Below are 23,966 nucleotides of genomic sequence, written 5' to 3'. Positions count from 1 at the left end.
TTTTTTTGGTTATCTGTTATGGGTAAATAATTTTATTCAATACAGAGTTCTATTCAATAATTAATTTGTTTATATCCTTGGTGTAGCAAGTCATCTGTTGTTAATGTATGAACTGGTATTGATTAATAGTAATATATAAAATAAAAAAAATGTCATTTACATATAAATATTTTTTATTTCTTGCATCATTTGTAATACATAAGCATGACGATAATTGCTTGAATTTTATGGTGAAGTATACATATGATGGCCTAAACCCAAACATATGATGTTTGTACGTAATGGAACATGTGTCTGATTTTCAAAAAGAAATACCCATTAAAATGATTTTGCTAATTAGTACATAAAGTTTTTTCCCTGTGAATATATGAAAATTAGTAGGTAGTCACATGAAACGAAAGCCAACATACCTGTTTGTGAAGCGTCCGATGAATCGGAATTTGAATATTACGTTTCCAGAAACTATATGTGCCAGTGTAATGCGTTGTATGCAATATATGGTGAAAACCGTTATAATCGTTTAATATTGTGCATGGCAGTTACAATGAAGTTCAAAGAACCGCCGTTATAGCGGTTTATGCGGAAGGCAACCAGTGGCGGACACAGAAGGTTTTAGTACGGGTGGCACTAAATTTTTTTTTTTCTAAAAAAATCTAAATTAGTAGTGGCACTCGTATTTTAAGCCGGTGCACCTAATAGAAAAAACATAATTTTTTTTAAACTACGTGCCGGAATCGGAGCAGTGGCCCGGGACCCCCCGGGCACCACTCAGTAGGGGTAAGCGCGGTGCGGTTCGATGCGGTTATTAGCCAAAACCTCACCACTAACCGCAAATGCGGTTAATCCATTTTCAAAACCACTTGGTGCGGCTATTTTTGCGGTGCGGTTAGACGGTTATTTTTGCGGTGCGTTTTTGTTTTTTTTGTGTTACGGTTATTAACCGCATGGATTTGGAGCAGTTATTTTGCGTGGTTTTTAACCACAGTTTAGAGCTCAAACGGTTTTAGGAGTTCAAACACATTACTTGTAATAATAAAAAAACCATAAGGTATAAGACAATTAACTTAAATCACAAACAACTAATATCTTAAAAACGTCAAATCAATAGTAATTAACAATAAATATCTTAAAATTGTCTAATTTCACCATTTTTCAAAGTTAAACATAACAAAAAATCAACACTTTTGTCTTGTTGTATTTTATCCATCTTTCATCCATGAAACTTGTCTTATTTTTAATATTTAATATATTAATAATTAATAAAAAAAATTGTATATACTATATGCGGTTTTTTTGCGGTTTTTGAAAACTGATAACCGCACCGCACCGCAAATTTGCGGTTTTTGAAAAACAGAAAACCTCACCATCGGTTTTTATTGCGGTTGCGGTTTATGCAGTTTTTGCGGTTAATTTTAGTTGCGGTGCGGTTTTTGCTCACCCCTAGGCACTAAGGTCCGCCACTAAAGGCAACGTCATTGACGGGTACTGACAATTTATGTTGAGGATTTTAATTGGGCCGACTTTCACGTATAATTATATGTATTGAGTTAATATTGTAACTTGATTGGATAGATGTAAATCAAATCCGTGTGTATTACTTTTCAATTACTTAGCCATGTCATTTTTTTAATTACTTAAGATAAATCATCTGTTATGAGTATGTGGCCACATACAATTACGTTTATTATATATGAATTTTATAAAATGCAATATTTATTTTAAATCTATATTTGAATAATTATTTAATGTTTTGTTTCGATCCAATGATAAACAGGGTGCAAATCATTGATTTAACTGAGGGTATTCAATGTTTGTTGAATTTACTGATGAGCAAAAGGAACTGACCCGGCTGAAACCAGCCCGAACTGGACTTTGCTCGAGAACCGAAGTCGGCCGAAATTAAGAACCGAACCGGACCACAGGTTCTACTGGTTCCGAGTCTTCTGGTTCTTGGTTCCTATGATTCTTGCTGTGTCTTCAATGTTGGACCCGGTCCTCGAGAAATAGCAAAATACAGTTTCGGATTTTGCCGGTTTTATCAGTTTTTGCTGATTCCACCGGTTTCGGTTCCTACCGGTTCCAAAAATCCACAAGAATATCGTCTCGGTCTTGCTTGATTGGTTCTATACGGTTCCGGTTCCGGTTTCAGTACCGGTTTCCCGGTCCAAATGTTCATCCCTAGTTGAATTTGATTTCTGTTAGTGTTTATATTAAAATTTTGTTTTAAATTTTGGCCAATAGCTATCAATCCATGGGCAATAAGATCTTATTCGAAATGATAGACATAAATGTAAAGACAAATTGTTATATAAAATACATATGATGGTTGTAAAGTCTACATCGTAAACAAACAGGAAATGTTGCTTGGATGGTTGTAATTGATCCATTCACTCGACATGTCCTCTCATTAACCTTAACTATTTTTCACGTGAATTGCTTTTTTCAATAAGTGTGATTGTCACTTCTGAAGGAACAATTTTCCTTCCTTCATCATTTCTGAATCATGTTCCTACAATATATTATGAATACATTAGAATTGACATATTTTTAATCATTAAAAAAAACTTTTTCATAAGTCACTTGTATTTTACCTGTTTCTGATCCAATTTTATTTCTGCCCAAAGTGCTCTACAATATTTGCCCTGTTTCTGACCCGTTTTTATTTCTGCCCGAAGTGCTCTCCAATATTTGCACACTGTGAACCCTTACGACTGCATGGGCCTCCTACTCAAAATCATATAAAAAGTATTCAATTTTTTATTATGAATTAAATATATAAAATTTTGATTTGTGTTAATAGTTAAAACCAGAGTTCTCTCCTAGCACAAATACAAATCTGCACATGTTACTTATAGTAATATTTTTTGAATAGAAAGACTCAAGATAAATATGACACTATATAATGTTAGATTAATGATAGGAGTGATGCCATGCTTGCAAATTCTAATGTTTCTTAGAGTGGGGAAAAGTAAAACTTTTTTAAAGCTGTAAACGTAAAAGATATTAATAATGAACAATTATAAATTGAAAAAACATGTCTATTTTGATTCCTTGTGAACATCTTGTTACTTTGCTTTTGCCATCACAATATATGAAAATGGAAGCAAAACTTAATATTACATTTTCTTGTGGTTTGGTATTAAATTGAAAGTTGACAATATTATTTTTCATTGAAACAAAATTTATAATTAAAAATATAAATTGTAATTTGGAATATAACTAAAATCTGAACAAAATATTTAAAGACCTATACCTTCCCATCATAATCTGAAGTGACAATTTATGATGAAATGCAGACCCTTTCCAAATTGGTTAAACTCTGAGCATTGTACATAGTTTGGGGTAAATTGTTAATGTGATGTGACAACCCGAAATTTCTATCTTGTACAGTCATTCATTTCAATCAAAGTCAGACTTGTTTCTGCTATCTTTTAGCATTGTTTAGGGTCTGTTTGAGTGTTCCAAGACTAGTACATTCAAGGATTGGGTGTTAGGAAGTATCTTCTAGAGTTCAGTGTGCTGCATTCGAGTCGGAAAACTCCAAGTCTTGGAGTTTACGGCCGTAAACTAGAGATTACGGCCGTAATCTCTTGGCTGGCCGTAATCTCTCTCAAGTATCATCAAGATCACTTCTATTTCCCGACAAATTGTAAGTGATTCTTCCATTTATTTGTTGATACCTTTCATAATCTAGTAAAGTCCCTTGATTTCATCCGTGAAATCATCTCTTTTGGGTTAGATCTTCAAGAACACCAAGAACACGCTAGTTCTTTGGGCCATGAACACCCCCTTCAAGCTTCACAACGTAAGTATCCTTTCCATATACTAGTTATTCATTAGAAGCTATTGAATTACACCCTTGAAATCAACCACTTTAGCTTAATCATCAAGAGTTTACGGCCATAGCATCTCCTTTGGCCGTAAACCCTTCTCAAGAACATCAATGGCCGTGAACATACTTGGCCGTAAACCCTATCTTCTTCTTGTGTTGGCCGTAAACTCCCATGGCCGTAAACTCCTTGGCGGTAAACACACTTGTGTGGCCGTAAACCCCTTTAGTGCAATCATATGTGATTGTAACACTTCATTCCAAGTGTTTCCTAGTCCCTAAGGTGGTTCCATATCAAGATTAGTTGTTATATACACTAATTACATCCATATATGTGTCATTACATGTTTATTAGGATCTATTTGTGCTCGGGACTTCACTTGACACTTAACATCCTACATCGATCTTTCATTCGAATCACTCACTACAGGTGAGTTCATACCCCTAACTTATCTTTTAAATGATTTTAAATGCTTTTATGGGGAAGAGTACAAGTAGAAAACATTATAGTTATTATATCAATCACATGTGATTATGTCACACCCCAAAACCGGAACGGAGAAATCGTTCGGGGGTGGAGGACGTCATGTATAGTATCACAACAAAGCATAGTAGTAAACAAGCAACAACATCATCCATTGCATTAATAATATAATTTCATACAAGTGTGTTCTGTGAAGTTTATAAGACACCAAAAATGTAAATAAAAAATAAGAGATGAGTCTTGAACGAGCTCCATCTTCTCAAAACCTGGCATCGGTACCTGTGTACTGATGACCTGAGAATACAAGTTATTTTGAAAGAGTTTATCAGCTTTAAAGCTGGTGAGTTCATAAGCATTTTAGTGTCATTGTTTGTATGAAAATGTTAGTAAGTACTTGATGTATAAGTTTGTAAATGTTTGTAAATGTTTGAATCTCCTAGAAAATCCTATATTTTCTACTAAACGTAGCCTTCTACCAAGGCATCAAATGAAATGTATGTTTGTTTCTTGTAAGAGTGTATATTTTCCCAAGTGTGACTATCATTAACCAAAAGTATAGTTTTACATTACCTTTTATGTGAAAAGATCACAATGTGAATGCAATGGGGAAATAATAAAGTACTGTAGTGTTGTATTATAGTAACTACTGTTGTACTTTCTACCTTAAACCAATTGATATTTAAGGTATGATGTGACCTGATTGTACCATACTATCGACTAATAACACGACGATGAAAGACGTCGGAAGGTATGACATTTGGCACCCATAGACTTGCAAGTCCCACTGTAGCGAACAACAAGGTGTAGGATAGTCAATCCAGTTTAAGGTCCTATACTCTTCTTGGAAGTATTCTAGACTTGGTTCCAAGGCTTTGGAAGGGATTAGGGCTCATTTGCACCCTTAATTAGGGTTTACGGCCCAAGGAGATTGCCTTGGCCGTAAACACCTTTTGATCTTGTTTTCTTGATGTTTTCTAGGTGTAAACTAAGTGATTCAAGCATATAACAAGCTAAGGCAAGAGTACTTACAATATAGAAGCTTTTAAGGGTGTTTAAGGTCCAAGAACACTAGTGTGTGTTCTTGGTGTTCTTGGTGAAATGAAGAACACTTGAAGATCTATCAAAATGAAGAGATTTCATGGATGAAATCATGTACAATCACTAGATATTGAAGTATATCAACTAATCATGGAAAGAATCACTTACAAAGTTGAAGATCTTAGTGAAAAGTCGGATGATACTTGAGAGAGAATGACTTCTAGGCTTGAAAATGGTAAAAATGACTAAAATGGCTAAGTGTCATATTTATACCTTAGAGTTTACAGCCGTAAACTCCATTTTATGGCCGTAAACTCCAAACTCTTGGAGTTTTGAGACTTAAATGTTGCACATTTAACTCTAGAGTATACTTTCTATAATTACCTCTTGAAGGTACTAGGCTTTAGAACACTCAAACAGACTCTAAACAGTGCTAAAAGTTAGCAGAAATAAGTCTGACTTAGATTGAAGTGAATGGTTGTACAAGATAGAAATTTCGAGTTGTCACATCATCCCCCCGTTAGAGGGAATTTCGTCTCGAAATTAGAGTTTAAGCAAATAAGTAGTTACAAATAACTAAGTAAAAAGATGAGGATATTTCAGTTTCATTTGATCCTCGCGCTCCCAAGTGAATTCAGGTCCTCGCTTGGCGTTCCAGCGAACCTTCACTATCGGGATATGGCTTTGCTTCGTTTGTTTGACCTCTCGGTACATGATCTCTACAGGTTCTTCCACGAAGTTGAGGCTCTCGTTGATCTCGATCTCGTCGAGTGGGATTACAAGGGTCTCGTCGGACAGACACTTTTTCAAGTTCGAGACGTGGAAAGTAGAATGTACGTTAGTAAGCTCGCGGGGTAGATTGAGTTTGTAAGCTACAGGGCCGATTCTAGCGAGAATCTCGAAAGGCCCTACATATCTTGGATTTAGCTTTCCACGCTTTCCGAAGCGTATCAAGCCTTTACAGGGTAAGACCTTCAATAGAACACGGTCGCCCACCTAGAATTCCAACGGTTTCCTTCGTTTATCTGCGTAGCTTTTCTGTCGGTCTCTAGAGGCTTTCAATCGTTCACGAATCTGAACGATCTTCTCTGTCGTTTCCCGAATGATCTCCGGACCGGTGAGAGTGCTGTCAGGAACTCGTCCTTTAGCTAACTGGGTGTCACCCACCTCAGCCCAGCACAGAGGGGATCTGCACTTTCGGCCATAGAGGGCTTAAAATGGAGCAGCCTTTATGCTCGTGTGATAACTATTGTTGTAGGAAAACTCGACAAGGGGTAAATGAGTATCCCATGCCTTCCCAAAGTCGATCACACATGCTCGCAACATATCTTCCAAGGTTTGGATAGTCCTCTCACTTTGTCCGTCGGTCTGTGGATGGTAGGTTGTACTCATGTCCTGCCTAGTTCCTAGGGAACTTTGTAGCGACTGCCAGAACCTCGAAGTGAATCTACTATCTCTATCAGAGATAATGGATATGGGAACACCATGCAGTCGTACGATCTCCCTTATGTAGGTTCTTGTTTGTTTCTCCATCTCGTCCGTCTCTTTGATAGGCAGGAAGTGTGCGGACTTTGTTAGCATGTCTACGATCATCCAAATGGTATCGAGACCACCCGTTGTCTTGGGGAACTTGGTTATGAAGTCCATTGTGATCCGCTCCCACTTCCATTCCGGTATATCCGGCTGTTGTAGTAAACCTGAGGGTTTCTGGTATTCGACTTTAACCTTGGCGCAAGTAAGGCATTTACTTACGAAGGTAGCAATCTCTGCTTTCATGTTAGGCCACCAATATAGCTTTTTAAGATCCAGATACATCTTATCTGAACCTGGGTGGACGGAATATTGAGTGTTGTGAGCTTTGGTCATGATCAAGTCTCTAAAACCACCGTGTTTCGGTGTTTAGATCCGATCCATGAGATATAAGGCTCCGCCACCCTTGACTTCCAAATTCTTATTCATCCCTCTCAGGGATTCACCCGCCACATTTTCAGGTTTCAAGGATTCGAGCTGAGCTTCCTTGATTTGTGTGGACAAGTGTGAATGGATAGTCATAGTCAAAGATTTGACTCTACGACAAGAGTATTCTTTCCGACTGAGGGCGTCAGCTACTACGTTGGCTTTGCCGGGATGATAGCGAATTTCACATTCGTAATCACTGAGTAACTCGACCCACCGTCGTTGTCTCATGTTGAGCTCCTTCTGGTCGAATATATATTGTAGGCTTTTGTGGTCTGTAAAGATTGTGCTTTTTGTACCATACAGGTAGCGTCTCCAGATCTTCAGAGCAAACACTACTGCTCCCAACTCAAGATCGTGAGTGGTGTAGTTGACCTCGTGTGTCTTCAGCTGTCTCGAGGCATAGGCGATGACCTTACCTCGCTGCATCAAAACACAGCCGATCCCTTGATTTGACGCATCACAATAGACCACGAAGTCTTCTATCCCTTCAGGGAGGGATAGTATCGGTGCGGTGCATAAGGCTCGCTTTAGCATTTGGAACGCTTTCTCCTGCTTCTCTTCCCAGTCAAAGGCCATTCCCTTCTGGGTCAAAGTCGTAAGAGGTTTCGCAATCCGTGAGAAGTTTTGAATGAACCTGCGATAGTAGCCAACGAGGTCTAGAAATTGACGAATTTCTATAGGCGTCTTCGGTGCTGACCAGCTCTCAATGGCTTTGATTTTGGAAGGGTCCACGTGTATTCCTTCTTCGCTAACCACGTGTCCTAAGAATTCTACTCTTCGGATCTAAAGTTCGCATTTCGAGAACTTCACATAGAGCTTCTCCGATCGTAGTGTTTCCAAGACCTGTTGAAGATGTTGACTATGCTCCTCCTTACTACGAGAGTAGATAAGTATGTCATCGATGAAGACGATGACGAACTGATCCAAGTAGGGACGGCACACCCTATTCATTAAATCCATGAATACTGCGGGCGCGTTGGTTAATCCGAACGACATCACTACGAACTCGTAGTGTCCATAACGAGTTCGGAAGGCTGTCTTCGGAACATCCCCCCTAACACCCGTAACTGGTGATACCTGGATCTTAGGTTATTTTTGAAAAGAAGTTCGCCCCTTGAAGTTGGTCTAACAAATCGTCTATACGAGGCAGTGGGTAACGATTCTTAACTGTAAGCTTGTTGAGCTCCCTGTAGTCGATACACATACGAAACGACCCGTCTTTCTTCTTGACGAACAAGACCGGAGCTCCCCAGGGTGAGAAGCTTGGTCTTATAAAGCCCTTGCTGAGCAGTTCGTTAAGTTGACCGGACAGTTCTTGCATCTCTGCAGGTGCTAGACGATAGGGAGATTTGGCTACTGGGGTAGCCCCTGGAACTAAGTCGATTCTGAACTCGACTTGACCTTGTGGAGGTAATCCTGGGAGTTCTTCTGGAAAGATGTCGGGAAAAGCGCGTACTACTGGAATGTTCTTAATGTATTTCGTTTCTTGGCTCACATCGACAACATGAGCAAGGAATGCGCGACATTCCTTTCGCAAGAATTTCTAGGCTTGAATGCTCGAGATGAGGCGAAGGTTAGTTACATATAACCTTAGCGTATGCGCTTAGCAACTATTGACCTACTGATAAAGACCTTTTTAGTTTGCACATAAGTAATTTATAGCATCACAAAATACTCCTATAGTATTTTAAGTTTATGTCCTGTTCTAATGTTTTCATTGTAGTAGTGTTGGTAAGTTTTTAGACTTGTTGCAACCTCACAACCACTCTTAGACACATGCTAGTCACTCCTCGGAAAATATAGTTGATCAGGCTATATCATTCCCAGGGTTGACTATATGTCTCTAAGTCTAATTGTGTTGCCCAACAATCGTAATACTTTTGTTCTGTCCTAGTGACACTGATTTTAGTATGAATGCAGGTATGTATACTTAGTTAAATATTTTATTATTTAAAAGTATAAACTCTTGGTCAGAGTATTTTAATCCCGTTGTGTTTATAGTTTGTATATATTTTATGGGTTGATATACTTGATTCACTATAAACAATGCTCTGATACCAATCTGTCACACCCCAAAACCGGAACGACGGAATCCTTCGGGGGTGGAGGACGTCATGTACAGTATCACAACAAAGCATAGTAGTAAACAAGCAGCAACATCATCCATTGCATTAATAATATAATTTCATACAAGTGTGTTCTGTGAAGTTTATAAGACACCAAAAATGTAAATCAAAAATAAGAGATGAGTCTTGAACGAGCTCCATCTTCTCAAAACCTGGCATCGGTACCTGTCTATGGATGACCTGAGAATACAAGTTATTTTGAAAGAGTTTATCAGCTTTAAAGCTGGTGAGTTCATAAGCATTTTAGTGTCATTGTTTGTATGAAAATGTTAGTAAGTACTTGATGTATAAGTTTGTAAATGTTTGTAAATGTTTGAATCTCCTAGAAAATCCTATATTTTCTACTAAACGTAGCCTTCTACCAAGGCATCAAATGAAATGTATGTTTGTTTCTTGTAAGAGTGTATATTTTCCCAAGTGTGACTATCATTAACCAAAAATATAGTTTTACATTACCTTTTATGTGAAAAGATCACAATGTGAATGCAATGGGGAAATAATAAAGTACTATAGTGTTGTATTATAGTAACTACTGCTGTACTTTCTACCTTAAACCAATTGATATTTAAGGTATGATGTGACCTGATTGTACCATACTATCGACTAATAACACGACGATGAAAGACGTCGGAAGGTATGACATTTGGCACCCGTAGACTTGCAAGTCCCACTGTAGCGAACAGCAAGGTGTAGGATAGTCAATCCAGTATAGATCTATACACAAATTCACGCTCTCCCTCTAGGAGATTCCGGCTACAAATCGAGCCATGACAGGTGATGCCATGCCACGAACGATGGTTCACATTTATGTTATTGTATACTTGTATATGTAATGTATGTACTAGCTGTATTGTATGTTCTCTCTGTCTAGTATGTATGTATGTTCTCTTAGTTTCTCACAATGGTATGTTCTCTTGTATAATGTATAGTATGTACTAGCTGTATTGTATGTTCTCTCTGTCTAGTATGTATGTATGTTCTCTTAGTTTCTCATAATAGTATGTATTGACTCATGTATGAACTGACTCTTTGTATGTTTCATTGTTCTTGTAATAGTATTAGTAACTTCCTAAACTATACCTATTATAGTTTACTAGTAATGTTGTTTGTATGAATGAACATGATTGTATACCCTTGCTACCCAAAGGGATTGAACTGAAAGAAGGAACTTTTATATCTATATCTATATACATAATATATAACTAAGATTCAAACGACCTTCGGACAAACAACCGATACCCTAAGTCCACAGCCAAACAAGGAACAGGAAGTAAGGTGATCTATCAGTCCTAAGTCCTTTCAATCCTACTTATATAATTATATCTATATAGATACACATTTGACAGAATATAAGTTTGAAAGAGTTTAATCAAAGTATTTAACATGTAAGAGTTTGTAAAACGATTTGAAGTAGTTTGTTTGATAACACAGTTTGAAAAGTAAGAAAATCCACTTGTTTGGTAGTTATTAATCACATGTGATCGATATAATAAATATAATAGTTCAACTTGTATTCCCCCCATAAAAGCATTTAAAATCATTTAAAAGGTTGATTAAGGGGTATGAACTCACCTGTAGTGAGTGGTTTGGATGAACGGATGGTATAGGATGCTAAGTGTCAAGTGAAGACTTGAGCACACACACAGATCCTATTTAACATATAATGACACATATATGTATCTAATTAGTCAATTAACAACTAATTATGTAAGTAAAGACACCCTAGGACATGGATAACACTCTAATTCAAGTTCTAGAAGTACCAAAGGGTTGCATCTAAGGGAAGTATGGCCTCTCATTGGAGTTTATGGCCAACATGGATGCATCACATGAGTTTACGGCCAAGGGGTAAACCCCCATGAGTTTACGGCCGTAAACTCATGGTAATTTGTACCAAGTTGTGTTATAAGGTCTTATAAGTCATAATGAAGTGTTCTATGTTCAAGTCTAAGCCTTAGGAAGGAATGGTGGCACAAATGCACCACTTTTTAGGGTTTACGGCCCAAGGTGATTGCCTTGGCCGTAAACACCATATGTTCTTGATTCTCTTGTTGTTTAAGGTCCTATACACTTCTTGGAAGTATTCTAGACTTGGTTCCAAGGCTTTGGAAGGGATTAGGGCTCATTTTCACCCTTAATTAGGGTTTACGGCCCAAGGAGATTGCCTTGGCCGTAAACACGTTTTGATCTTGTTTTCTTGATGTTTTCTAGGTGTAAACTAAGTGATTCAAGCATATAACAAGCTAAGGCAAGAGTACTTACAATATAGAAGCTTGTAAGGGTTTTTAAGGTCCAAGACCACTAGTGTGTGTTCTTGGTGTTCGTGGTGAAATGAAGAACACTTGAAGATCTATCAAAATGAAGAGATTTCGTGGATGAAATCATGTACAATCACTAGATATTGAAGTATATCAACTAATCAAGGAAAGAATCACTTACAAAGTTGAAGATCTTAGTGAAAAATCGGATGATACTTGAGAGAGAATGACTTCTAGGCTTGAAAATGGTAAAAATGACTAAAATGGCTAAGTGTCATATTTATACCTTAGAGTTTACGGCCGTAAACTCCATTTTATGGCCGTAAACTCCAAACTCTTGGAGTTTTGAGACTTAAATGTTGCACATTTAACTCTAGAGTATACTTCCTATAATTACCTCTTGAAGGTACTAGGCTTTAGAACACTCAAATAGACTCTAAACAGTGCTAAAAGTTAGCAGAAATAAGTCTGACTTAGATTGAAGTGAATGGTTGTACAAGATAGAAATTTTGAGTTGTCACAGATTAATAACTACCAATCAAGTAGATTTCTTATCCTTCAAAATTGTGTTATCAAACTGTTTCAAAAACCCTTTTTATAAACTGACATCAAGTCATCTATAGACATTCAAATGGTTAAAACTCTTTTATATGTTAAATTCTTTATTAAAGTCTTTTAAACTTATATATTGTCAAAATCATGTCTATATGGATATAGTTATATAAATAAGGTTGAAAGGGCTTAGGACTGATAACTCGCCTTATTTCCTGTTCCTTGTTTGGTTGTGGACTTAGGGTATTCGGTTGTTTGTCCGAATGTCTTTTGAATCTTAGTTATATATTATGTATATGTATATAGATATAAAAGTTCTTTCTTTCAGTTCAATACCTTTGGGTAGCAAAGGTGTTTAAACATAATCAGTCATTCAAACAACTTTACTAGTAAACTATAATAGGTATAGTTTAGGAAGTCATTATTTACTATTTCTAGAACAATGAAACATATAAGAGTCAGTTCATACATGAGTCAGTTCAAACATACTATAATGAGAAACAGAGAGAACATACTATACACTAGAACAGAGAGAACATATTATATACTAGAAACAGAGAGAGCATAGTACACTAATACAATAACAAGATGACGTTTATGTGAGCCACTACTTCATGGCGCGACAATATACTGTCGTGTCACGTTTTATAACCAGAGTCTCCTGGAGGGAGAGCATGAATTTGTGTATAGATCTATATGGGATTGACCATCCTACACCTTGCTGCTAGCTACAATGGGACCTGCAGGTCTACAGGTGACGAATGTCATACCATTTCGATGTCTCGAACGTCGTGTTTTACTAGTCAATCAAGTATGGTTATAATCTCATCACATTTTACTTTAATTAAACAAACAGGTTTAAGGTAGTTAGTACATCTGTAGTTACTTATACACAACACTACTGTACATAATCATTTTCCCATTACATTTATTTTGTGATCTTCTCACATAATCGGTAATGTAAACTATATTTTTGGTAATGATAGTCATACTTGGGAAAAACACTCACTTTTCCAAAAGAACAAACTTGCAAAACAGTCGGTTCTTGGGAGAAGACTACTTTAGTAGAAAATATAGGATTTTCTAGGAAGTATTCAAACATTTACAACAAACACTTACAAACTTTTGCATCAAACATTTACAAACACTTTCTTCAAACTTATACAAATAATGACATTAAATACTTATGAACTCACCAGTTTTAATGCTGATCTACGCTTTCAAAATAACTTGTATTCTCAGGTCACCAGTAGACAGGTACCGATGACCAGGTTTTGAGAAGACGGAGCACGTTCAAGACTCGTCTTTTATTTTGATTCATATTTTGGTGTCTTATAAACTACAGAATACACTTGTATTAAAATTATACTATTAATGCAATGGATGATGTTGTTGCTTGTTTTACTATTATGCATTGTTATGATACTGTACATGACGTCCTCCGCCCCCGAACGTTTCCGTCGTTCTGGTTTGGGGGTGTGACATTCTTTAAGTATCTAAAATTAACGAGGAAATAAAAAATGAAATGGCTGACTTACACTTAGGAAAAATCCTGAAAAAAGTGACCAGTATTAAGCAAATTAAGTTAAAAATGCGTTACCAATAGGAGAATGACAACAAATGTAATAGACCTTCCTCAGTGGACACCCATGCCACATTAGCTCACATGCCAACATAAGATTTGAAGGAGACATGTGTAAGAACATCATGTAATTATTATACATTCACAAAATACTTACTTTGTTGTCCATTTCATAGTTTTTAAAGAAAACAAGAAATTATCATTACCTGATTAAGCCTGTTGTATGTAACATGAGTTTTCTTTGTAGATATACCTTTAGTTGTGTTTAGAACATTGTAATACTTCTTGATATACAATATTTTTTGTCTTTTTGCAATTTGGATTTTTTTTCTGATTTTTTTATAACCACTTTAACACTTTCAATTCTTCTAGCACGGGACATGGCAACGTATAGTTGTCCATGTGAAAATATAGGTTCTTTAAGGTATACGCCCACAATGTCTAGTGTTTGTCCTTGTGATTTATTTATAGTCATCGCAAAGCATAGTTTGATTGGAAATTGTGTTCTTTTGAATGGCACTGTGTAGCCTTCTCCTGTAGCTGGTTGTAATGGAATTCTATGAATAAACACCTCTTTCCCAGCATAATCACCAAATGCTATCTTTGCCCGGATAACATTCCTATTAAAGTTCTTGCAAAAGAGTCTTGTACCATTACACAATCCTTCTATTGGATTCATGTTCCTCAGTAATATTATAGGTGCATTTTGCTTTAAAATTAGTCTATGTGGTGGCATTCCATTTGGTGTTAAAGAATGCAGAAGATCCTCATAATAACCTTGGTCATTTGGATAAAGGGTTTCATCGAAACTAATATACTCTTTCTCCTCACCTTGGAATTTTTGTATTAACATTTCATTGATCTGATCAACAAAAGCATTTTTCGTTGTCAAGATAGCTCGGTTCATTGAGGAAGGTATAATTGTGTAATGTTGAGAAATATTTGGGTAAACATATTCAATAAGAGTAAGTAATCCTTTTGATTCTTCACTTTCTTCTATAACAATTTGTTTTGGAAGAGTAACATCATCCTCATCTGAATTTTCATTACTATCACCTAATCGTAGAAGAAAGTCTGTAAAAATTGGATCTAGTAACGCCCTCATGTTTTCATCTAATTGTAGAAGACACAGTGTTCGCCACAGGTAAGAGTTAGTCAAAAAAGCAGCAATTGTATCATGTTTGCTTCCATTGGGAACAACTGGCAATGTTTGTCTAAAATCACCACCAAGTACAACTACTTTTCCACCAAAAAGTTCATCCTTTTGCATAAGATCACTTAAAAGATCATCTATTTTTGGAAAGGGAAGTTCCCTAACGAGGGTTTCCGGGCCAGCTTTCGCGCATCGACTAATCCCCCGCTACAAACATGAGGCTTTGCCTCATGCCCTGGAGTCACTGCAGGCGAACCTCCATGGCCACAAGGGTTGAGTAGTGCCAGGATTTGAACATGGGTCAATAGGTTATCCACCATATCTTCCACATGCCTTACCAAGTCACCACAACCCAAGTGGTTGTAAAAGATCATCTAGAGCTTCTATTGCTGAGCGTTTAGCCATTGAGGCTTCATCCCATAAAAATAATTAACAAATTTTAATCAATATACCCAGTGCACATTGTTTACTTATCCTACAATTTGATCTATCTGTTAAATCTAATGGAATTTTAAACCTGGAATGTCTTGTCCTATAGTAATGATGCTGCAATACCTAATGTTGCTGTAGCTAAAGCTATATGTCCTTTCAATATGATGTTTGCTAACAATGCTCTATACATGTAAGTTTTCCCTGTACCACCTGGACCGTCAATAAAAAACACACCACTTATGTTATTTTCTACTTTTCCAATTATCGTATCAAAAGTAAGCTTTTGTTTTTCATTTAGAGTTTGTATTGCTTTTCGATCGCTTTTTGGTACAATAATACTTATTTCTATTGTTATTTCTCTTGTTTCATCTTCTAATTCAGCATAAGATATCTCATTTGGCAATATATTGTAATCTGAGAGTTGTTTTCCATTTGACTGTAGAAACGTGTTAATTTGCTTAAATGCGCGGCGCTTTGCTTCAGGTAATGAATAATTATTGCACTGTTTAAAATCTTGTAGCATGTGATCTTCAAACGATCGCCATAATTTACATGGATTGTTTAGATTTGTAAACATAAGTAAAGTAGCAAAAAGTCTTCGCAATTCATAGGGCATGTGGAAGTTTGATGCCTCTTGCATGCATAATTGTTGGCTATTATCATCAAGTAAATATCCTCGTAATAATACAGATACGCGATAGGTGTCAACTTTTTGTCCATTACAAAGTTTAAGATCATCGTACGACTTTGGACATCGAATTTTAGATAACAATATTCTCAAATAATACCTTTCACCTTCACTTGGATGTGCCACCACAATGCGTCCTATTGACTTCTTAGTTTGTCTAGGTAACCAAATTTTCTTGTCTGGTTTCCATACAAAATGGTCAGGAAATTCTACATATTTCAGATTAAGATGTTGTGTATATCTATCTGTACTATTCTGAAAAAAAAAATTCGGTCAACGTAGTTTTTCTCTTACTAAATTGTCTATTATATTTGCCAGTTGTTCTTTCTTTTTGAATGTTATTGGTTGATAATTTTCTAAATGTAAAGGCAAATAAATGACTGCTGGTTTGATTTCACCTAATGAAAATCTAAAAATTCTCCAAGCTCCCTCTGAAGGTGATATCCACCTACCTGCTTGAAATTGATCAATTTCGTTTATGACCGTTGGATGATCATCTTCTGTAACGGAAAAACTTATTTTGTCACATCCTTTGCATATATACTTATATATGTATTTCAGAGCCTTTATTGTAGAGCATATTTCTATATTAATGTGACAATCAAACTTACATAGTAACTATGGATTGTATGGAACAACCCATCTATTATCTAGCGTAGCACCTCTAACTGTAACTTTAACCCCATTGTCACGTCTTCTGTATGCAGGGTAAGCATCATTATCTTGTGTTGTTACCTCACAAAATGCTTTGGGAAAAAAAATTCTTACAATACCCTTTTTTTTTTCAATCAAACATTTTTTGGATTAAGATCACCACATAGACCATGAATCATATGTTTTACGACCATTCTAAATAGATGAGGATTTGAATTTTCATGTGGTATTTCGGCTGAAACTATCTCATCATACTCTTATGCATGGTACATCTTATGTTGTGGTCCAAGTATAAGTAAAAAATGAGCATGTGGTAGTCCTCTTTTTTGAAACTCCACAACATAAGTATATGCAACAACCTTACCAAAAATCTCATTTTTAAATTTTTTTCTTAAATTGCTCAAGTTTCGCATGGAAAGACTCTAACAATTAAATCTGCTCTATTTTGTGTTTCCTCGTGACACATCATGTGTTGTTTGATTTCTGGCCAATTAGGGTTACAGGTTAATGTTACAAAAATGTCAGGCTTACAAAACTTTTATACTAATGCCATAGCATCAATGTATTTTCTTCTCATGTTCCTTGGACCACCAATAAAATTTGCTGGTAAAATCACTCGTTGGCCAATAGCTGATGCGCTTGTTTCACCACTTGCCATAGCATCTACCACTCCTTGAAGGAACTCTTGTCTTAACTCTTGTTGTTGATTTCTATAAAAAGCTAACCTTTGTGTTTGTAATTTTATATAACTATCAACTATATATTGTTGTAATAATCTACCAAAAAGCAACCAACATGATTTATCATGTGAACGTATTTGAAGTTTATATGTATAATATTCTCGTACAGAAACATATTTTGTATTCTCCAAAGATTTTCCCATAACTGAAAAAAACAATTCTATTAGTTTCAATTTAGATATTTTACAAATACATTAAGGGTATTTCCTTACCTATTTCTTCCATATTTAATAAGTCATCAACATTTATAATACCCGATGGCGAGATTTGCTTTTCGGCGGAACATGTAACTGTTTTACTATTTCCTCGTTCAGTGGGACTTTTTTTTTGGAATGTGTTGATGGCAGCCAAGTTCTCCATATGGAAACATTAGAGGGTATTGTAAAGGATCATAACAACCATAATAATACTCAACACTCTTTGGTTCGTCACTGTGTGTTCTTACTTGTATATTTCTACGACCATGTTCACCGTTCTCTTCACCCTCAACCCATAATGCTGCAACTTGTGAAACCTCTGGTTTGTTATATACACGTTGATCTTGTCCTGGAATAGTTTTAAGAACAATATTATATTCATTCAAACATGAAATTTCTCTTAAATTTCTAAAAAAAGTGCATATGGATTATCCACCAGATAACTTATACATGTTGCAATTAAGTGTTTAGATAATCTTGGGGATGATGTTAACCGATTTTCAATTTCATTGTTCGTATCGTGAAAATATAATTGAAGGGATTTGGCTTCTTTCTCTTTAGGTTGTAGATTGTTCATGAAGTGGTATACCTGTCCTTGCACTCTAAAAGTGTAAATACCCATATTTCGTCTTGTAAGGTTTTTATCAGCTGTAACACTATATGATGTGAATGCAAATGTATTATCATATGTTCTAATATATGTTCTAAACGATTTTGCTTCTTCAGAATTAGCTGTCAATAAATTTTGCATGACTTGTGGGAGTTCATTACTGGATGATACAATACGACCTTCTAGACAACAGAAATTTGATGTTTCTGAATAAAATTTCACAGCATGACAATAAGAACAACACATGACCACTGGAAGAACATCAGCAGATAAAATTACTTGTTGCAATAGATTCTTGCCTTTCCTATTGCTATTTTTCTTGTCTATATTATTTGATTTCTCAATTGGTGGACCTAGATTTCTAAGTTTTCATTTGTTGAGTCTTTCACTTTCATTAGTTATGTTTTTATTTGTGTGGTATAGGCTTTTTTGTATGGTATCACACAGTTTTTCGTTTGTGTTGTTTATTGTTACATTTGTATGACAAGTATTCTTTAATTTCTTCTTTTTCCATTTTATTAGAGCTTCTTTTCTATATCTTTTCTTATATGCATGAGCATCATTAACCATATCTAACTTGTCAATTATAGCATCACAATTACCATTCTTTTTCTTCTAGTTTATAAAGCTATTCTCCTATATAGTTTCTTATCTACATTAGAATAGCTAGCAACAGTTGTTATTTCTGTGTCAATGTTTGATGGTTGATGACATCCGCTCATGATCCTGAAATTTGGTAAAAATAACAAAAAATTGTAAGTTCAATGATATAAATGGATAGATTTTCAACATAAAATGCGTAAATAAGCAAAAGAATATGAAAGTACAATGCTATATTACACAAATAAACAAATGTACATTCCTATTTCCCACATAAGAGTGAGGTATACTTCCTTCAAAGTGACTGTTTTCAAATTGAATAGCGAAGTAAGGAAAGAAGTAGAAGATGAGATAAGTAACAAATAAAGATATAACCTAGGAATGAATTATTATCGAGTCAATCAATTTAACATGAAGATGTTTAATTTGACATGATAATCTATATCATACAAGAACATTACAAGCAATGAAATTGGTAAAAATTTCATAACCTACTAAAATTCAAATTCATTCAATATTGTCTGGTTATTAAGAAGATAACATTAAAAAGAAAACAGAGACAGAAAGGACAAAAATGAGATTGCAATAATGCTACAATTTTAACTAAATAATGGGTTGTTCCATTGACTAGTGCTGTAGTTATTACTATATTGAAATAATTTTTCTTATGGAATATTGATGTAGTTAACATAAGTTGCAGATATGTCTGATTCCTGTATTCACATGTACAGAACACCGATCAACAATTTGCAATTTTTGGTTAACTTAAGAAAGAGGACTAATGACGTGTAATTTGATCAATCCAAATTCATTTCATCTTATACTTTTAACACCATGTTGTATATTCATAACTCACGAAAATTACAAGATACTAAATTTTTTTCATATGGGATGTTTTTTGATTTTTTTTAATTTAAAGGAAACAGTTGATCAATTACGCTCAATTTTAGAAACACAAGAACATGGAAAACAAAATTGCAATTTGAAGGCTATGTCAGTTTTTTTTTAATATGATGGAAATTAGTGGATTTTTTCTGATTTTTTTAATTTAAAGGAAAAAGTTGACTAATTATGATCAATTTAGAAACACAAGAACTTGACATACAAAATTGCAATTTGAAGGCTATGTCAAAATTTTCTTTTCTTTTTTAATTTGAACGCTCAATTATGATTTTGAAAAGTTAATAACCAAACAGAACACAAAAGAACGAGAGAGGAAATGGGATTATGTACAGGGTAACATACACAAATTTGCAGGAAGGTACTAATCAATCACAATGGTTGAACCTTTATTGAATCAGAAAGATGAAGCGTGACAAATTTCATGCCATTTGATCAATTCGATAGAGGTTGTTCATCACTTTCACAAATAACCCATATTCATTCAGAAATGTTTTGAGACAATTTCACACATCAAAGGAGAACATGTCGTGGTATAATGTAGAAGAGAAGCAAGAACGATTCTCAAGTAATTAAAGTTGAATGAAATTAGGGTTAGTGAAGATGTACATGTGGGGATGAAAGAACGGCGGAAGATCACTTTGAATATGTTGAAGTAAGTTGTTGGTGGTGCCAAATGTCCGTCTTAAAGATCACTTGATCTTAGAGACCCTAAGAAAAAACATTTTTTTTAATAAATGCTGTCAAAAATGGAAGTATCAAAATAACCAGGTAAATTAGAAGACTGCAATAAGATACTGAATGAAGTGACTAACAGCTGCAACTTCTGTGTGTTTTTGGCTGGAGTACATGAAAGTGTGCACGCTATATCAGCCTTTCCACATATCACAGAAAAACCTACCACATAACTGATTCAGTTTTCAAGAACTATCTACGTTACCTTAAGTTGGGCATCCATTTCTTCGATTACATAGAACAAATTTCTTGTTAACAATGTAAAAGGAGTGGAATGTGACAGTAAACATAGGGTAAAACGGAATATTAAAATGACAAGTAAGTCAAACCTCTGTGGTTAAGAAATCCAATTTGGGGGGTGTTTGGGATATCTTTTTGCCTTCAAAAGTCCTTTTTGCAAAAGGACTTTTTGTAAAAGAACTTTTTACAAAAGATGTTTTTAATAATATGTTTGGATTAGCTTTTGAGTAATTTAAGTGTCAAGGGGTTGAAAAGTTACAAAAAGACACGGATACCTGACTTTTCAAAATACTTCTTTTCCTTCTTTCTCAAAAGTTGGATTTAAAAGATCTTTTCCCATTACGAAACACATTTTACCTTATTTTTAACTTTTTGGAAAAGATAGGGGCCAAAAGTTGGTTAAAAAGATAAAACAAACACCCTCTTGGTATGGAATAGAAGAAGAGATGTTGCCTTTTCCAGGGTTTTATCATCCAATACTTCCAAATATAATACCCTCTCTCTGCAATGAAAATAAAGAAACACTAATATTTATTGAAATAATTTTATAGCATTTGCATTAATAAAAAAGAAATCTAATTCACATCTTAACTTGTGATTGTGCTTGATCAACTGAGAATCATCTTTCTTCTCTCTGTGTGTGGGTGTGTCTGTCTTGATATACATTATTGATGTAGGTTATGGAGGTTCATGGATGCAAGACGACTCAACCTATAAGTCTATTATACCCAACCATGAAAGGAGACATAGCCCATTGTATTCATGTTTCCATCCTTGTTTAGTTTACCTTGGCGAACCCTAACCCTTAATTGAAAATTGAAAATCATGTAAGGTATGTGCTGAAATGCAAATTAAATCGATACAATCTTTTTGCCTTTTTTTCAACTTTTAATTTGAAAAAAAACTATTGGTTTGCAGTGACACCAAAATCAAAACATTAGAAAATCTGGGGCGGTTTAGGAGAATTGCATGTTTCTACTTTAAGATTCAGAAGCAGGTACAACACCAACCTTCATGAAGATAGGGCACTCTGCTTTTTAAAACGGGTGCAAGCAAAATGTTGAATTTCTTCACTGATTAAGGGTTATTGGCTATACACCATGATGTTGATTGTGTTTATAGAAGAATGAGAAGAATATTTTGGGCATAAAATTGTTCAAAAAAAAATTGAACGGGAAAGAAATCCATCGATTGGATTAATAGTAACAACTAATAAAACTTGAAAGCAAATTAGGGTTCCCGTTGATAATATACATGTAGAAAAGATGGTAACGGAAGAAAGAAAAGGTGAGCCGTTCTTCTTTGATTCCGATTTGCAAATCCGGTCAACAAAATGATGAATTTATCGTTAATCACATAATTAGGGTCTTCTTTGATTCCGATTTCCAGATCTTTGAGGAAACGATACGTGTAACTGGAAAGATGGAGAATGGAAGGATATGTCGAATTGCAAAAGGAAGAGCGTTCAAACGGATGCGACGATGAGAACGATTGATTTGAGTCGACATGTTGGTAAATTGTGTCGTTTGGAGACTGGATTACATGGAGGTTTTTGAAGCCGATGAATTTGTTCTAAACGGTACCAGAATAATAGGGTGTTTATATATATATATATATATATATATATATATATATATATATATATATATATATATATATATATATATATATAAAATTTCAAAAGTACTTTTAAGCAAAATTATATAAATATATTAAGAGAAAGGAAAATTATGAATAGTTGCAAGTATTTAATTAGTGGTTTCTAGTTTTGGCTCTCCTGGCTGGTATTCGGTTGGATTGAAGCCGATTTCTTTTTGCCTTTCCACGTGTTGTACGTAGATGCTTACCACCGCCTCCTTTGCTTAACTCTTTTTCATCGTTTGCGCTTTGCACAACTGGAAAACAAACATTGCTTCACACACTTATTTTGCGAAGATTTTTTACTATCCGATGAAGATGGTGAATCTGAAGAAACACCAACACTTCTGTCGCCTTCTGCAATGGAATTGATCCGTCTATTGCTACACATCTACCCCTAACGTCACTATGCCTATTAATCGACTTTTAAGAATCCACAGAGTGTTTAAAATACGAATCACTATACAACTTCATATCTTGTACATATGAGTTTCTACTATGGCTGAGATGGTGGTGGAGGTGGGGGAGGAGGTTGGGGCTACGGCTACGGCTAGGGCTAGTGCTGTCTTTTCCTCTTAAGAGCTACACGAGCTTTCCGAACAACCTAGTATATGTCTTACGAAGCGAAAACCGTTTCTTAGATTCTTTTGTTTGGATTGTTTTGTTTGTTTCTGTGGGAAGCTCGGATTCCACCATTACAGGTAACTCAAATTGATATCTCATTCGTCTTTCTGAAATCCAACCAAAACGTTTGTTTTTGTGGGAAACTTGGTGTCTCTGTTGAATATCATCAATATTCAAACCTGGTCACGATTACAGGTAAATCAAATTTATACCTCCTTGATGCAACATGTACTTTATTAGTGACTAAATTGTGTGAATGACATAGTTTGGGTGAATTTGTGTCTGCTTGAAATAGAGATAAAGGGAGATACTTTATACATTTCAGAGCTCAATTCATAAGAAAATGTAATGAATCCAAATTTTTTCACGTCCTGGTAATGAACCCCAAGTTTTTCATTAAGATTAGGGCTTACGATTTTACTTAACCAACATGATTACTACAACCGTTTCTTTGTCTTTTAATTTCAATATTTTCTTATTACGTCCTTTTTTTTTGTATGACAGACTTAGCTAATTTACAAGCTAATAGGGCACACTGTGAATGAAAGGGAGGATCATATATGGATGCGTTTAAACGTTTCCTCGACATGTTAGGGTTGTGATCTTTTTGCTTCTAAAATGAGCTTCTTTAAATTGTTCTTGGGTTACCTTTTATTGTTTGATTTGATTGTGTTGAACAGATGCAAAAGATGATTGGGTTTCTCCTTCAAAATCACATGGGGATCTAGAAACCAAGGAACCAAAGGAATCGGGTACATATAGTTCTTTAATTTCCATTTATTTTTCATGATTTGATTGCTCTTTAAATTCGATTTTTGGTAGTTAACACTTATTTCAATGTGCTTTAGATGCTATGTTCAAAGAAAGCAATGAGACACATGCACTATCTAAAAAGTCTTAAGCGTGTTATTGTTTCCACTGGTTTTA

At 35.2% G+C, this 23,966-nt stretch overlaps 1 protein-coding gene across 1 annotated transcript; it reads right to left on the bottom strand.

The window, feature by feature from the left end:
• Positions 1–14,093: 14,093 nt before the first annotated feature.
• On the bottom strand, positions 14,094–15,098 carry LOC145128374 (uncharacterized). Its single transcript, XM_079063177.1, has one exon. It carries the CDS (start codon positions 15,096–15,098, stop codon positions 14,094–14,096), a length of 1,005 nt encoding a protein of 334 aa, XP_078919303.1.
• Between the last annotated feature and the right edge of the window lie 8,868 nt (positions 15,099–23,966).

Source organism: Lactuca virosa, chromosome 1, assembly GCF_052849685.1.
Source record: "Lactuca virosa cultivar CGN04683 chromosome 1, Lactuca_virosa_CGN04683_v6, whole genome shotgun sequence".
NCBI lineage: Eukaryota > Viridiplantae > Streptophyta > Magnoliopsida > Asterales > Asteraceae > Lactuca > Lactuca virosa.
This window is presented reverse-complemented; position numbering and strand designations above follow the sequence as displayed.